Source organism: Schistocerca cancellata, chromosome 3 (assembly GCF_023864275.1).
Source record: "Schistocerca cancellata isolate TAMUIC-IGC-003103 chromosome 3, iqSchCanc2.1, whole genome shotgun sequence".
Lineage (NCBI taxonomy): Eukaryota > Metazoa > Arthropoda > Insecta > Orthoptera > Acrididae > Schistocerca > Schistocerca cancellata.
The window spans coordinates 400,834,974-400,852,577 of NC_064628.1; the positions used below are offsets into that span (position 1 = coordinate 400,834,974).

Below are 17,604 nucleotides of genomic sequence, written 5' to 3' on the forward strand. Positions count from 1 at the left end.
CTAAAGATCTGGTCCTGACAACCTCTAAGAGGCCTAAACTCACACTGATTTTCATCCAATTGGTCCTCAACTAATACTCGCACTTTCCTTTCAACAATACCTGAGAAGATTTTACCCACAACGCTGATTAAAGAGATACCTCTGTAGTTGTTACAGTCTTTTCTGTTTCCATGTTTCAAGATTGGTGTGATTACTGCTTTTGTCCAGTCTGATGGAACCTGTCCCGACTCCCAGGCCATTTCAATTATCCTGTGTAGCCATTTAAGACCTGACATTCCACTGTATTTGATGAGTTCCGACTTAATTTCATCCACCCCAGCTGCTTTATTGCACTGCAATCTATTGACCATTTTTTCCACTTCCTCAAATGTGATCCTATTTCCATCATCATTCCTATCCCATTCTACCTCGCAATTTGAAACATTACTGATCGCATTTTCACCTACATTGAGAAACTCTTCAAAATATTCCCTCCATCTGCCCAAGGCATCCACAGGATCCACCAGCAGTTTTCCTGACCTGTCCAAAATACTTGTCATTTCCTTCTTACCTCCCTTTCGAAGACTGCTAATTACACTCCATAATGGTTTTCCAGCAGCTTGACCCATAGTCTCCAACCTGTTTCCAAAGTCTTCCCACGATTTCTTCTTGGATGCTGCAATTATCTGTTTGGCTTTGTTTCTTTCTTCAACATAACTTTCTCTGTCTACCTGGGTTCTGGTATGTAGCCATTTTTGATACGCCTTCTTTTTCCTTTTACAGGCTGCCTTGACTGTATCATTCCACCAAGCTGTTTGCTTCATCCTACTTTTACAGACTACTGTTCCAAGACATTCTTTAGCCACTTCTAGTACTGTGTCCCTGTACCTTGTCCATTCCTTTTCCAATGACTGTAATTGAGTACATTCAACTAACTGGTACCTTTCTGAGATTGCTGTTATGTACTTGTGCCTGATTTCCTTATCCTGAAGTTTCTCCACTCTTATCCTCCTACATATGGACCTGACCTCCTGCACTTTCGGCCTCACAATCCCAATTTCACTGCAGATTAAATAATGATCAGTGTCATCAAATTACATACCTGGAAAGATCTAATTGACAACAATGAAAATTTAGTTATCGGGAACCGGAGGAATCAGATTTTGTACTTTTTGCCAGCAGTAGCCTTAGGTATTGGACTGTAGGAGCATGCCTCCAAACCTGGCTCAAACTTTCATTGACTAATCAGAATTAACTAATGCTTAAGGAGAAGTAGTTGAGTCATACATGTAGGCGTGCTCAAGTAGCATATATAGTGAAAAATAGAAAATATGGTTTCCATTCCCAATCTTTAGTAAATTTTCACTAAGGATTATAAATTGGTCATTTTTCATTATAGAAAGTAGTTGTCCTACATGGAGGAGAAAAAAAAAAACAACTTGGGAGTTCTGTCATAGTAGATTGATGTGGCTGAGTTTTTATGCAGGGTACATGTTATTGGATTGAATTTATTTCATAACAGTTCTTTACTGAAATTCCATTTATAATTTTGGTTTTGGCACAGACCTGTATATGTCCCTGAGGTTAATAGTCCTGTGGTGCAAAAATTTGAACAGCAGTGTGTGTTCAACAACATGGGTGAAGTTGAGAAGCTACAGCACAATGGTGTGATCTGCTGTCAGCGTAACCCAACAACCATTCAGGTTTCAGTATTGGTCTTCATTACAGAATTACTCATTTCTGTCGTTGAGCACGTCCACATATGTTAACAACACTTTCAGTTCATAAGCAAGTAATTGTTCACAGTGTCTATTTTCACTCTAATGGTGCAGTATACAAGCTAATGGGACTGCTTCTTATTAATATCCAGTCGCATGGCTGTGAGGAAAATTAAATAATAAACAGAAGGTGATTATTGAAATGTATTCAGTGTCTTTTGTACACAGTCATTATGGATGGTCCAAAAGATGTGTTTGAATTCCATTTTCTCCATATTATGAGGGGCACTGTTTCAGCAACAAAACATCTTTTCATTTCACACTTACCTTAAATAAGTCTTAGCCTATTTGGTATTGAAAATGTTCTAGCAGTGTCATCTAGTGGACTTGCTTTCTCAAATCTGAAGACTAAATTCAGCTTCTCCATGTCTATTACAAAGCTAACCTGACATTTAACAGGCAGAAATTTCTAACTTTTTCAAATGCTTGTTAATTGGTAGTTTCCTTTGCTTGTCAAAATCATTTGATTGTGCAGGTTATAGCATTCTACTAGAGAAGCTCAAATATTGTGGTATCAGACATTTTACTGGGAACTGGTTTTCATTCTATTCAACGAAAAGAGTGTACAGTGCCACATTAAGAAACCCAGGAGGCTACACAGTGAAACACCTCCTTCAATAGTGAGAAATAATCACTACATGCATAACACATGTATCTGTATTGAGTGCACTTTTTCTTGTCGTTTGTAAATGACTTGCCATCATATAACCATTAAACTGAAACAGCTCTCTTTGCTGACAATGGACATTATCACTGAATATAAATATTAACACAGTGTGTGCACTTTTGTTCTGCTCAGGGTCTGACCATATTGTTAGAAGTGATGCTTGAGGGGGGAATCAATAAATGAAATGTAACATTAAAAATTTTTTAACTCAAAAGTCATAAGTTATAGCTATCCTTAAATGTGTGTAAGCTTTGCGTCTTTTGCATTGTGTGTAATAGCAGATTTCGAGGATGAAAATGTAAGGAAGTTGAGCTATGTTTCCTGTTTCAATTTGCTACCATCTCATGGTGTGATTTTCTGGAACAAAATTTCATTTAGGAAGAAGATGGTTTGCGAATGGAAGAATGTCATGGCGCCCATTCTAGAATCTCTTGTTGACATCACCTTACAAACATTTTGCCATGGTGATGGTGACCACAGCCTCACAGTACATGTATTCCCTTGTAAGTTTGTTGTTGTCAAGTCAGCTGCATAATTTAAAAAATAAACATACATTTGTTAGTATAATACTAGGCAGAGAAACGACTTACACTGTCCATTGCTTAGCCTAGTGTGGCACAGAAAGGAGTGAGATGTTCAAACACAAAAATCTTTGACTACTTAACAAATAGTATGAATAGTGTCTCGGAGACCAAATGTGACAAAATTAAATGAGTTCCATAACTTAATATCTCTGTGAATCGGTGAAACCATTGAGGAAAGTGGAACTGAAACAAAAGTAAAACTACTGTGAGAAGATATTTATCACCAAACACAAAAAAACAAGACTTTACAAAACAAAAAATTAAAACAGAATGTTTATGTGGATCAGAAACACTAATTTTGAATGGAAAAACGGCATTTAAAGCATTTTGAAAAAGGATCTCAATACCGACTCATCCTTAGTCATGCTAGCATGCATGTCTTCACCCCCCCCCCCCCCCCCCCACACACACACACACACACACTTGTGAGCCTACATTGTACCATCTGGACACACAATGCCGGGATTGCGGGCAGATGGAATGGGGTGGGGTTAAGGTCGTATCAGGTGGGGAGTGCAGATGGCGAGGGAGGTGGGAGGCAGGAACAGGGGCTGGGGATGGGTAGCTAGCAGCTCAGAGGGAGAGAGGGAGGCAGTAAGTTTGCTGGCTAGTGATGTGGGAGGGAGCAGTGCCAGTTGCACAGGCTAGGCATGTGATGTACCAGCACTGGAGCCATTGAGGTACCACACACGAAGAGGGTGATGTCAGACATGGATTAGGAGGGGGTGACAGGACAGAGAAATGCTTATTGTTGGGTGGGGGGAGAGACAGTAGGTTAGCAGAGATTGAGGCCACACGGGTTGTGGGAGCAAAGGATGTGTTGTAAGGATAACTTCCATCTGTGTAGTTCAGAAAAGCTAGTGTAGGATGGAAGGATCCAGATGGTCAGTTGTGAAGCAGTCACTGACGTAGAGCATATTGTGCTCAGCAGCATGTTGTGCCACTGGCTAATGAACTTTATTCTGCGCTACAGTTTAGCAGTGGCCATTAATTCTGGTGGGCAACTGGTTGGTTGTCATATTGCCATAAAAAGATGTGCAGTGATTGCAGCATAGTTGGTATATGACATGGCTGCTTTCACAAATGAATCTACCATTGACAGGGTAAGATACCCTCATGACAAGACTGGAGTAGCACATGCTGAGTGTAGATTGGGGAGATCTTGCGTGTGCATCTTCCACAGGGATATGATCCCTAAGGCAAGAGGTTGGGAGCACAAATTACATAGGGATCAACCAGCATGTTGGGTGGGTGGTGGGTGACAGAATACTGCTTTAAGTTTAAGTTGGGGGGGGGGGGGGAGACATCTGTAGGATGTCCCTCATTTCCAGGTATGACGATAGTCATATTTCTGGCAAGGGATATGGTTCAGTTGTTCCAATCCAGGAAGATATTGAGTGATGAGGGAGGGGGGGGGGTGTCTTTGTAGCTGATTCTTGGGGGGTGATACATGAGGATAGGGCATGGGAAATCTGTTTGGTGTGTAGTGCGTATCTGTGAAGGCACTTGTGACACCTTCAGGATATTGGGCTTTTGTGTACCGCATCCTTCCTTCTACAACGACCTTCAACCTTTCAGATTTTGCCAGTCCCTATCCTCACAAATCTGGTACTGCAGGAACACACATCTGTGGCAATGACATCCCAGAAACACCACACCTCCCTCCACAAGATATTGTTACTGTGCAATCCTAACTACATACACCACATCTCCAAACTTGAAACCCTTGGCATACAACACCTACAAGATCATTCCAGACACCACCTCCCTAAATTGTCCAACCTGTTGACATCCTACCCCTGTCTTGGAGTGCCACTACTCAACAACACCTATCCTACCCACAATGAACTCTCTCATCAACCCTTCATCGTACCCATACCCTGCCTAGCTGACCTTTTCAATTTGCCACATCCTTCAAAACTTCCTGCCAACACTCCATGAAATCCAGACCCCAACAAACCCAAAACACTATTGTTAACCTTTCCACTGAAGGCCTGAATTGTACAGAAGTTTAAGTCCTATCTAATGGCTTCTCTTTCAGCCCTGCACACAAGTTTAACCATCATGAACTTGACAAAGGCCTACTCTCCTTCTCCCGATCCCTGTAATGGAACCACTTCTTTGCCTTGCTTCTCCCAGCTGACTGACTCCTCTACCTACAAATGCTGCCAAAATGATCCCATCCCAGAATCCAACATAGCCTCCAATCCCTGCTTAAAGCCTTAGACGCTTCCCAAAACCTCTTCCCTGAACCCATTTCCCTCCTAACCCCAATGACACTCCGCACACCAACCATCTACATGCTATCCAAAATCCACAAACCCAACAATCGTGAACACTATTTGTACATGGTTATTTCCTCCCCTGAAAGAATTCCGACTTTTATTGACCAACACCTCTAATTGCCCAGAGCATATCACCTCACATCAGATGCAATAATCAATTCCTTCACTGACTCTCCACTATCCCCACCCATTTCTCTCTTGGACTCCTACTCACCATTTTTGCTGTCACCTCCCTATACATCAACATCACACATGCCCATGTCCTTGCTGCTTTTAGACACTACCTATCCTGACGTCATTCATACTCCAAACCCCCTATCTCATTCCTCATACACCTTACCAACTACGTCTTTGCACACTACTACTTCTCCTTTGGTGGGAAGGTATAAAAATATAATCACAGCACAGCCATGGACACCAACATACCAGCCTTTTTCGGCCATTTAGAGGAACTCTTCATAGTCTCCCAAGACCCCAAACCCCTGTCTGGTTCAGGTTCACTGATGATATCTTCATGATATGGATTCAGGGCCAAGATTCCCTATCCTCATTCCTCCATAACCTCAACACCTTCTCTCCCATCTACTTCATCTAGTCCTCCTCAACCCAACACTCCACCTTCCTAGATGTGGACTTTCCCCTCTGATGGTTCCCTCCACACCTCATTTCACGTTAAGCCCACAAACCACCAATAGTACATATATTTTGACAGCTGTCACCCCATCCACAAGAAAATATACAGCCTGCCCATACGTGGGTGGTGTATCAGCTGCAGCGATGAGAATTTCTTTGCCCAGTATGCTGATGGAAAGCCACTACCCTCCAAATGTAGTCTGCAGACAGAATCCCAGTACCATATGCTCACACACCCCTAACTCTCCCACCAACACAAAGAATCACCTAGAGTGGAATGCCCATCTTGTCACCCCTATCATCCTGGACTGGAATAACTGAACCACATCCTTCGTCAGTCTCTTGATTGACTATAGCCATGCCAGGTAATGAACACCTTACCCTAGGTCCTTCCCATCCTCCTAAAGTGATGTTCCATCACCCACCGAACCTACACAGCATCCCAGTCAATTCCTTTGCAACAATCACTACCAGCTCCTTACCAGAGGGACCATTTCCCTGTGCAAGACACAGATACAAGACCTGCCCAATCCACCCATTCAGCAGTTCCTGCTCCAGTCCTATCACAAGCTTATCCTACGATAAGTGGCAGGGTCACATGTAAAAGCAGCTGTGTCATATGTATCAATCTGTTACGGTCACTGCATAGCTGTTTTCATGTCTATATGACAACCAAACAACTGTCTACCAGAATGAATGGCCACCATCAATCTGTGACCAAGAACAAATATACCGCCTGGTGGCACAACATGCTTCTGAGCACAACATGCTTCTGAGCACAACATGCTGCTGAGCACAATACGCTCGATTTAAATTGTTGCTACACAACTCAGGCCATCTGGGACCTTTCCGCCACCACCACCTTTTCTGAACTACACAGATGGGAATTACTCTGGCAACATATCCTTTGCTCCCGGAACCATCCTGGCCTCAGTGTCCGTTAACCAATTGTCCCCACACACTCCACCCAACAGCTTCCCCTTCGTTTGTTCTATCACTCCCTCCTAATCCACACCCCGTCACCTTCACCATGTGCCACAGCTAATTAACAACTGCCAACCCCTGTTCCTGCCTCCCATCTCTCTCTCCATGTACATTTCTCAACTGAAACAACCGCCACCCCACCGTAGTCTACCTGCCGAAATGCAATCCCGCCATTATTCGTCCAGCCGGCACAATGTAAGATTACAGGTGCATGAGTGTGTGCATCCGTTTTGTGTATGTATTTGTATTCTAGCTAGACAAAGGATTTATTCTTAGAGCTAGTTAGTTTTCTTTCTCTTTTGTATATGCCCGTCAGCAACTCAATGCTTCTGCTGTTTGGTAAACAGTCTCCATTACTCCTTAATTTTTTAAATTATGCCAGAACTTTGCTTCTACATTAATACACAAATAGTCACAGTGACATTAGAAAATTCTGATTGATATTCTAAAGACAATTAAAAGATTGAACCCAGACAGACTTATAGAAGTAGTAGTCAAATTCATTGACAACATGATGAAATAGATTGACAAGATCAGAACTTATATGAAATTGATAGGAATTACAACAGAAGTTGTCAAAAACCATGAAATCTTCCGGTCAAAAATTCACAAATGGAAAGTCAACAAAGGGGAAAACTAAAAAAGACTGAAGCAATGTACTTTGATGAGAGGAATAAAGGCCACAGGAAGAGAATGAAAGAAATAGGGACACAAAGGAAGGCAGGTGCCCACCTCTTAAGTACGTTGTGTAGTCCAAATGGTCTTATTCGCAAGTAATAATAAAATTAACTTTGAACACAAACTAAAATCACACCTCCTTGTACTGCAGAGAATATCTTAATGTGCTGCGATAATATTTTGTTTGTGTGTGGGGGGATTAAACATTGACCTAGCTACTGGTGGTAGCAGTTGTGTGCTTGAGGTGTGCTAGATTGTGTGAATGTGTGCTGTCTTTGCTGCAGAAAGCTTTGGATGAAAGCTATACTGTGTAACAGTCCTTTCATTGTGCCTGTCTGGAACTCAATGGAGTCATCTTGACAATGAGTAGCAATCTACCCTTTTCATAATAATATTGATATTCCAAGCTGGAGGTTCCATTGTTTCATCATATGTAAATTAACTGGAGATAACTTAAAGGGTAATGGAAAAGACAGTCACGTGAATGGTATTTTTTTCCTGGGATAATGTGTTGTAACCGTAAAGTAACCAACTCATTTCACACCGTAGTGGAAGATCACAGCTATGATCCATGGAACATGTATACAACTAAACTCCACCAGCATTTCTGTTATTAATGGGTGTACAGTTAATATTATGCTGTGTACTGTGGACAAAGCAGAAATGGTTTGTCGGATGGTATAGATGCCTGACACTGGGCACTTAAAATAGCTTCAGTGATTTTAACACATGCTTTTTATTCCCAGTCTGTGCTTTCCACATCAAGTATGATGAAATGAAGCTGGATACAAATGTCGGCAAGTGGGCGGTGCATGTGATAGAGCTGTCACGTACGAAGAGGCATCTGGACCGAGCAGCACTGATGGTCTTCTGGGAGAAGCTCGATAAGTAAGTTTGTCCATCCAGCGTGCTGAAGTGTTTGTAAAGTGCATAGCTTAATAATAATTGCTACATGAGTGTTTCATGTGCAAAAGAACTGAAAGTATCTGCAGTTGTAAAACCTATGTGTAATATTTGCTATAAGCATTTGAGAACCACGTTGGTAATGACATGTATCGAAGCAGTAGTAAGTGGTAATTTATGCAAAAGGCATAAACTAGTCTTAAGAAAGGTGTCAGAAAATGTCTTATTACAGTGTGCTAATATATGGTCCTCCTCATGCCCCTCCACCCCCCTCCCACATGCCCCGATCCCTTTGTTCTTGGCTTCTAAGGGACTCGAAGCTCATGAGCCAGTCTCACATGTTGCCTACAAATACTTCTACATTGTACTGCTTCCTGCCAGATGTTTATGCCCATCCTGTTGCATTAGACCTAACACCAGAAATCTGAACTGTTCAGGGCCTTCAAATTGATGATCGGTGATTATTAGATGTGACTGATTGTCTTGTTCATCTCTTTGTCTCTGAACTGTCGTGTATTTAATTTTCTGATCATTTACTTTTAGGACAAGTTTGGATGTTGCTTCTGTGAGCTCCACAAATAACTGTCTAATCTCTCTTTCACTTTTTTTCCAATTGGCGCTGTATCATCAGCTTATGATGAAATCTTAATTTTCTTTTGAAGGTCCCAGCAGGTACTAGTTTTGAGTTTCCTCATAACTCTCTCCAAGGTTACATTAAAGACAAGAGGGGACAGAGTCTCTCCTTGTCTTAGTCTAGTTTTATTTTTGAAAGAGTGAGCTTTTATTCCATTAAAAAAAACTGCTGCTGTTATCATCCACACAAATTTTACCAAAATTTCTAAATTTAATTGGAAATCACAGGTCCATCATTCATTTAGAGATAAGGACTGTTGAATGTGAGTCATAAGTTTTCATAAAATTGATGAATGAGTACCGTATTTACTCGAATCTAAGCCGCACCTGAAAAATGAGACTCGAAATCAAGGGAAAAAAATTTCCCAAATCTAAGCCGCACCTGAAATTTGAGACTCGAAATTCAAGGGTAGAGAGAAGTTTTAGGCCGCACCTCCAAATCGAAACAAAGTTGGTCCATTGTAATATGAACACAATTTAGGTCCAATGACGATACAGCTACAGTAGTTCGGTTCGAGACGTAAGCTTAGCAGTTAAGCTTTACCAGGTAGCCATTGCTATGTGTCAGGCGCTCCGTCCGTCCGTATTTATATGGGTACCCTTCCTTTTTCACGTGCTTTGTCTGGTTTAAATTGATTGCTTATTTTTCTTTGATCTGTTGAGTGCCGTTCTCTTTGTTATAGGTGTTTACGTCACTCTAAGCTGATGATGCATTACTGTACTGTGTCATGCATTGTTTGTCAGATTATGATAATGAGTGTTTACGGCCTGTTGCTGCTCGCGGCATGGCTTGCTTTTGTGCGAATGTGCGCGCAACCGCAGCCCCTTTTTCTTTTTTTTTTTTTTTGGTGGGGGAGGAATCGTCTCATTAGCTAAACAATGGCAAGAGACTGCTATTTGTTGTTACTTACACTGCTGCTCTCTTTGATAATGATAAACAAGAACCAAATAATAGAGTGCGTATGATTGAAGATGTTCTGAACAAGAGTTTAGCGAAAATTTTTCTCCGTTTGAAAATCTTTGCAGACGCCTCTTTAGTACATTACATTCTGCACAGAAATTAGAGTCATCTTAGATGTAAAAATCTAGTCAATTGCCGTGCTTCATTTCAGACTGTATCACTATTACGCATAAGAATAATACGAATATAAACGTGACATGATATGTATATTCTTCCGCGTTTGCTGTTGTCTCACTCTAGTTTCGTAGTTTATCAGGCAGACAGGATTTAAATGAGATAGTAGCAAACACGAAAGAATACGTGGAAAAATGTTTATATTCGTATTATTCTTATGGTGAAGAGAATACTGTATGTGATTCACAATTCATAAAAGTTCTTATTAGCAATGATCTCTTGTCACAGGTAGGAAAAAATTCAGAACGTAGAGTTGGCCCTATTGACAAACATGCCTAACAGTCTTGCCAGTCGGATTTTTGTAGTACATTGAAACGCTGCAACATTCGAAGAAGAACAATACGGAATTTGTATTTACTTCAATGGATAATTTAATTTATTTACTGACGCAGAGGTTTTGGCGCCAGTATTTATCTTTGTGCCTGCAAAGCATGCCTATGTAGCGCTTCATATGTTCGACGGCAGAAGTTTGTTTTGGCGGCACCTACCAAACATTTTTCAAAACTTCCGCTTACTTTGCACTCCATTCTAAGCCGCAGGTGGCTTTTTGGATTACAAAAACCGGAAAAAAAAGTGCGGCTTAGATTCGAGTAAATACGATAGTCTATTGTGCAGATATATTGGTCATTTAATTGTGTTGAATATTTTGTTTCAATTTAAACATTTATAAAGCATATTTTTGTCAGGTAATCAAGCTCACAGTCTAAATATTCAGTATACTATTTGTGTATCTCAATCGTAAGATATCATTCTGATCTAAAGATCGAAAAAAGACAGAAAAGAAAACTGTCATAAATGTACGCAATGCACAGAATATAGATAACTAAGTGTTGATGTAGAATGAAGACTGTTACACCAGGTAACACATCCCAAGCCTTGTATGTACATGCTATGTCAGTGCAACCTCGAAGAGAGGCAGCCGTCAATCCATTAGAGGGCAAAGAACCAGCACAGTTACATGATGGAATTTACCAGATTAAAAAGTTATGTATAGTGACAGAAGACTAGAAGGGTAAAAAGCTAACTAAAGTTAATGAAATGAATCGCCATCTGTAGAATTACTAGGTACGAGAAGAGTTTCAGAACTAGTGACCCATCTGCACTGCAATCTTGAGGCAGCAGCAACTGAAAGTGATAACAAGGAGTTAGATAACACCTGAGCTAAGTGACTAGAAGTCTCTCCAATAAACCCGTCAGCATACACTGCAACATCCGCAGACTTTTTGCATTTTATGTTTTAATGTTGTTTTGACTTTTTAAAGACTTATAGCTTTAATTGTGTGCTATTTTGTATATAAAACTAATGTATCAGCTTGTTCATGTAGATTACCTTATATCTTATCCACTTTTCCAATGCTCTGCCTGTATTTCATAATTCTATGAATTCAAAGGTTTGTACGTAGTTCATTCATTAAACTTGACTAATAAGGACTACACACACTAGTTGTAGATATAACAACTAGCTTCCCCTTTGTGTCAGTTAGAGATTTCTCTTTACCTCTTCTACTTCACAATTTGATCAGATTTCTGCCTGATGTCACTAAAGCTATGAACACACAGCCGTGCATTCAAATGTGGAGTGTGCCAACTTTCTGACATCATAGCATGGACAAAGTATGTTCATGAGTCTTTCTAAACGTTCAGAGCAATATAGAGCAGGTCTGACATTCTGAACTTGTGTTTGAACAGAGGCTAGTGAGATGGAAGAACGCCACCGACTTCACATGACCCCTTCTCTTAAGTACAGTCACAAGACACCATATTGGCTTTCAGTTGGAAGCCCAGTTCATATATTTGTAAATATATCCCATTTCTAATCAAGTCTCTCGTGCCCATATTATCACTTTTATGTGCATGTAAAGCCCAGATTGGACAATCTTTCTATCATCATCATTAGGTGCATTCACGTAACAAAAAAGCAGTATATGGTAGTTTAAATTAGAATAGAAAATCATATAAGAAAATTAATGTAAATATATACAGAAACTTTGATTTGATGAAAGTAAGACTTTGATAATTCCAGCGTGCATGAGACAATCCCATAAAGAATACATGTAGTAGAAAGTCTAGTATCTTTGTAACTCGAGCACTGACTGACTGGTTTAGTGAGTACAAGACCTAGAAGGAAGGTCTGTTGTACCCTGTGAAACTCCCAATCCCTCTTTTTTATTAAAACAAATAAATAAGAATTGCAAGAAATACTCCATTATAACTGCTGAAACAGACTGATCACAGGCTTCTTCTGAGATTTCATGTGTTCTTTGATGGGCTCATGCTACATAATGGTGGCAAACAGTTGTCAGTGGTTTGGGATCCTTGTTAGGGAACAGCAATGTACCCTTTGCAGAATGAGCCAAGCAAGATGGGGAACTGCTCAAGGCACTTGGCTTGTGTTCAAATACCCTTTCAGCAATCATGGTTAGTTTTCTGTGGTTTTGCTAACACATTTATGCCCAAAGAGCAGTTCCGCTGCCAACACTGGAAGTCGCTAGTCAAGAGTGAAATTACACTGCACCTAGAGGTGCAGCAATGGGCATTTGCCCTGACCTGATTGCCATGCAGATGAGGCCAAGATGCCTGATGGATTATTTTGCAGTGACCACTTTCAGCGATTGAAGGGCTTGATATTTGCATGAGGGATAAAATACAGGGAGCAAATGGATTATCTACAATGTATGCAGAAAGCAGATAGAAGTTTTAAGAGTTTGACATGAGAGGGAGGCATCATTTGAGAAGAGATTTGAGACAGGATTGTAACTCAGTCTGTGTACTGAACAACATGTAAAGGAAACCAAAGAGAAATTTAAATTCAGGGAGGAGAGATGAAAGCTTTAAAGGAGAGCCCAATGAGAAAAATTAGAGCATTACCTGTGTTAAACCATCATAAACAGACATCAACAATTGCTGTAACAAATAACTGTAACAAATCTTACCTGCTTGTGTAAATTACTTAAGATTGTATATAATAGAGGGAAACATTCCACGTGGGAAAAATATATTTAAAAAGAAAGATGATGAGACTTACCAAACAAAAGCGCTGGCAGGTCGATAGACACACAAACAAACACAAACATACATACAAAATTCTAGCTTTCGCAACCAACGGTTGCCTCGTCAGGAAAGAGGGAAGGAGAAGGAAAGACAAAAGGATATGGGTTTTAAGGGAGAAGGTAAGGAGTCATTCCAATCCCGGGAGCGGAAAGACTTACCTTAGGGGGAAAAAAGGACAGGTATACACTCGCACACACACACATATCCATCCGCATATACACAGACACAAGCAGACATTTGTAAAGGCAAAGAGTTTGGGCAGAGATGTCAGTCGGGACGGAAGTACAGAGGCAAAGATGATGTTGAAAGACAGGTGAGGTATGAGCGGCGGCAGATTGAAATTAGAAATTAGCAGAGATTGAGGCCTGGCGGATAGCGAGAAGAGAGGATATGCTGAAGGGCAAGTTCCCATCTCCGGAGTTCTGACAGGCTGGTGTTAGTGGGAAGTATCCAGATAACCCGGACGGTGTAACACTGTGCCAAGATGTGCTGGCCAAACTCTTTGCCTTTACAAATGTCTGCTTGTGTCTGTGTATGTGTGGATGGATATGTGTGTGTGTGCGAGTGTATACCTGTCCTTTTTTCCCCCTAAGGTAAGTCTTTCCGCTCCCGGGATTGGAATGACTCCTTACCCTCTCCCTTAAAACCCATATCCTTTTGTCTTTCCTGACGAGGCAACCGTTGGTTGCGAAAGCTAGAATTTTGTGTGTATGTTTGTGTGTCTATCGACCTGCCAGCGCTTTTGTTTGGTAAGTCTCATCATCTTTCTTTTTAAATATATTTACTTAAGATTGTAAATTACACATGTCTGCTTGTGTCTGTATATGTGTGGATGGATATGTGTGTGTGTGCGCGCGCGCGAGTGTATACCCGTCCTTTTTTCCCCCTAAGGTAAGTCTTTCCGCTCCCGGGACTGGAATGACTCCTTACCCTCTCCCTTAAAACCCACATCCTTTCGTCTTTCCCTCTCCTTCCCTCTTTCCTGATGAGGCAACAGTTTGTTGCGAAAGCTTGAATTTTGTGTGTATGTTTGTGTTACTTTGTGTGTCTGTCGACCTGCCAGCACTTTCATTTGGTAAGTCACATCATCTTTGTTTTTAGGTATATGTCTGCTTGTGTCTGTATATGTGTGGATGGATATGTGTGTGTGTGCGAGTGTATACCCGTCCTTTTTTCCCCCTAAGGTAAGTCTTTCCGCTCCCGGGACTGGAATGACTCCTTACCCTCTCCCTTAAAACCCACATCCTTTCGTCTTTCCCTCTCCTTCCCTCTTTCCTGATGAGGCAACAGTTTGTTGCGAAAGCTTGAATTTTGTGTGTATGTTTGTGTTCGTTTGTGTGTGTGTCGACCTGCCAGCACTTTCATTTGGTAAGTCTCATCATCTTTGTTTTTAGGTATATTTTTCCTTCGTGGAATGTTTCCTTCTATTATAACTATATATATATATATATATATAATAGAGGGAAACATTCCACGTGGGAAAAATATATTTAAAAAGAAAGATGATGAGACTTACCCAACAAAAGCGCTGGCAGGTCGATAGACACACAAATAAACACAAACATACACACAAAACTCTAGCTTTCGCAACCAACGGTTGCCTCGTCAGGAAAGAGGGAAGGAGAAGGAAAGACAAAAGGATTGGGTTTTAAGGGAGAGGGTAAGGAGTCATTCCAATCCCGGGAGCGGAAAGACTTACCTTAGGGGGAAAAAAGGACAGGTTTACACTCGCACACACACACACATATCCATCCACACATACACAGACACAAGCAGACATTTGTAAAGGCCTTTACAAATGTCTGCTTGTGTCTGTGTATGTGTGGATGGATATGTGTGTGTGTGTGCGAGTGTAAACCTGTCCTTTTTTCCCCCTAAGGTAAGTCTTTCCGCTCCCGGGATTGGAATGACTCCTTACCCTCTCCCTTAAAACCCAATCCTTTTGTCTTTCCTTCTCCTTCCCTCTTTCCTGACGAGGCAACCGTTGGTTGCGAAAGCTAGAGTTTTGTGTGTATGTTTGTGTTTATTTGTGTGTCTATCGACCTGCCAGCGCTTTTGTTGGGTAAGTCTATATATATATATATATATATATATATATATATATATACACACACACACGTGGGATAGGTCAATGTGTTTAGAGCTGCAATAGCAAGAAAGCCACTTTGCTTCTCATGCACTGGCTGTAGCCTATTTAGTATGAGTGTTGGAATTTAAAAGCACCATAAATGTGAAATTGGTTCTGAAATAATGGTTTTTGGGTGCAAAAAGTCTTAAAAACTGTTTTGTGCTGCAAGTGGAGTAAATGTAATACATGAAAGTGTTGTGTATCAATGACATCATTTGTTTAAGAGCAGAAGGACAAATGTTCATTATTATGACAGACTCGCCTGTCTCTCAGTAGTCAGCACAAACTGCTGCAGAAAATTGATGAAAAAATTTGTGAGAACTAGCATTTCATGGCATCTCAACCCTCTGACAACATTCTGCAGACTGTTACCAATTGTTTGAAATTGACAGGTTTTGTCCTTATTGTGTTCCAAATCACTGGGGCAACAGAATTGTATGTATAAGTAATTTGTCAGCTTGTAAAAACATAATGGTTAATCCCTTAAGATGAATGGTGTAGATTCTTAACTACTCCAGTATTTACTTATAGCCCAACAGAGTTTAGTTTCCAAATAGACCTTGTACATGTATTCAGTCTAGTTTGTAAGTATGCAAAATGTTTGTCTCGTTGCAGTTATCTGAATCTCTAATGTCCTTATTATATATTGCAGGTACATGATCAAGTACAAACCACATTTAAGATTCTAATGGACTACAGTGAGACACACCTTGATTTCTTCATATGTTGGTGACTGATGCCATTCATAGCCAATAGACTGTAATATAGGATGAGCTGGGAGCGAAGAATTACACATCATGTGTAGCTGTAATGAATGTATCTATAGTTCCGGTAATAAATGTAAAACGTTTTAGCCGAAATATTAAACTGATATTTTCCCATTATGTCCTATTTTTATTTAAATTTCAGTTTTAATGTTTGTTACATCAGAATATATTTATACACAATAAATTATATTATTGATAATTACCAATTCCTTGTTATATTCAGAGTTGTTGTATGTGTTGCAGCATGTTCTTACTATTCATTACATACCTTGAATGTTGGCACATCATACCAAGTTTTACTAATTTTATCCTAACCCACAATTATTACTCTTTTGAAGGGAAGGCATACAAACAAATCTGTGGCACAGCCATGGGCACCCATACAGCACCTTCTTATCCGAACCTGTTTGCAAGCCATATAAGAGAGACCATCCTAGCCTCCCAAAATGCCAAACCCCTTAGTCTGGTTGAGGTTCATTTATGATCTGGACTCAAGGCCAAGACACTCTATCTCCACTCCTTCACTACCTCAGCACCTTCTTCCCATCCACTTCACCTGGTCCTGTTCAACCCAGCATGCCACCTTCCTAGATGTTGATGACCTCCTCTCTGATGGCTCCATCTGCACCTGTGTCCACATTAAACCCATCAACCACCAACAGTACCTGCATTTCAACAGCTGCCATCCTTTCACACCAAAAAATCCCTCCCATACAGCCTTACCACCCATGGACAGTGTATCTGCTGTGACAAGAGCATTACAGTATTCTTACAAGTGTAGCACTGTCACACATCTATATGACAGTGTCTTGAGTGCAACAATTAATTGTTGGCTGGTACTTCGTTTGACAGTGCTCCCTGGCTACTTTAATTTTGAGGCTCCATATTGTCATAGAAATTCAGCACAAGTTTGCCACTTGAAACTATGTTGTGTCATTCACAAACATAATGGCCTTTTTTTTTTTAAACCACATACCACAGACATAACAATTTTTGCAGAGTTTCCTTTATAGTCTTGAAGTCTAGTTCTGTGCCACTAAAGCTGTGAAGTTTTCACAAAATTGGTAATTCCTTGTATTGTCGATAATTCTCCAGAAATGGCTGGGTAATAACACTTTCATACATATAATCAACCAGATATTTATTGTGTGTATTTTCCATCTTCTTCCTTGAGCTGGATACTCAAACCCCACTCCCCTAAGCTTTATGTTCCTCCTACCATAATATGCCCACTGCCAGCTTACTTGCTCCTCCTCGTCAAGACCGAGGGAGGTAAGGCGCTGGGTTCAGTTTCGAGAGGACAGTGTTTCAGTTAACCAGCTAAATATCCAGATTTGGGTTTCGCACAATTTCCCTAAACCACTGAAGATGACTGTCAGGATTGCTCCTGTGAAAGGGC

At 40.6% G+C, this 17,604-nt stretch overlaps 1 protein-coding gene across 1 annotated transcript in view; it reads left to right on the forward strand.

Annotated features, from left to right (window-relative positions):
* Positions 1 to 16,322, forward strand: part of LOC126175141 (parafibromin) — a 77,041-nt gene extending 60,719 nt beyond the window's left edge. The window contains exons 9-10 of the mRNA XM_049921701.1: positions 8,335 to 8,476; positions 16,091 to 16,322. Coding sequence (XP_049777658.1) covers positions 8,335 to 8,476; positions 16,091 to 16,127 — 179 coding nt within the window. The 3' untranslated portion in view covers positions 16,128 to 16,322. The remainder of the gene's footprint in view (positions 1 to 8,334; positions 8,477 to 16,090) is intronic.
* The last annotated feature ends 1,282 nt before the right edge of the window (positions 16,323 to 17,604 follow it).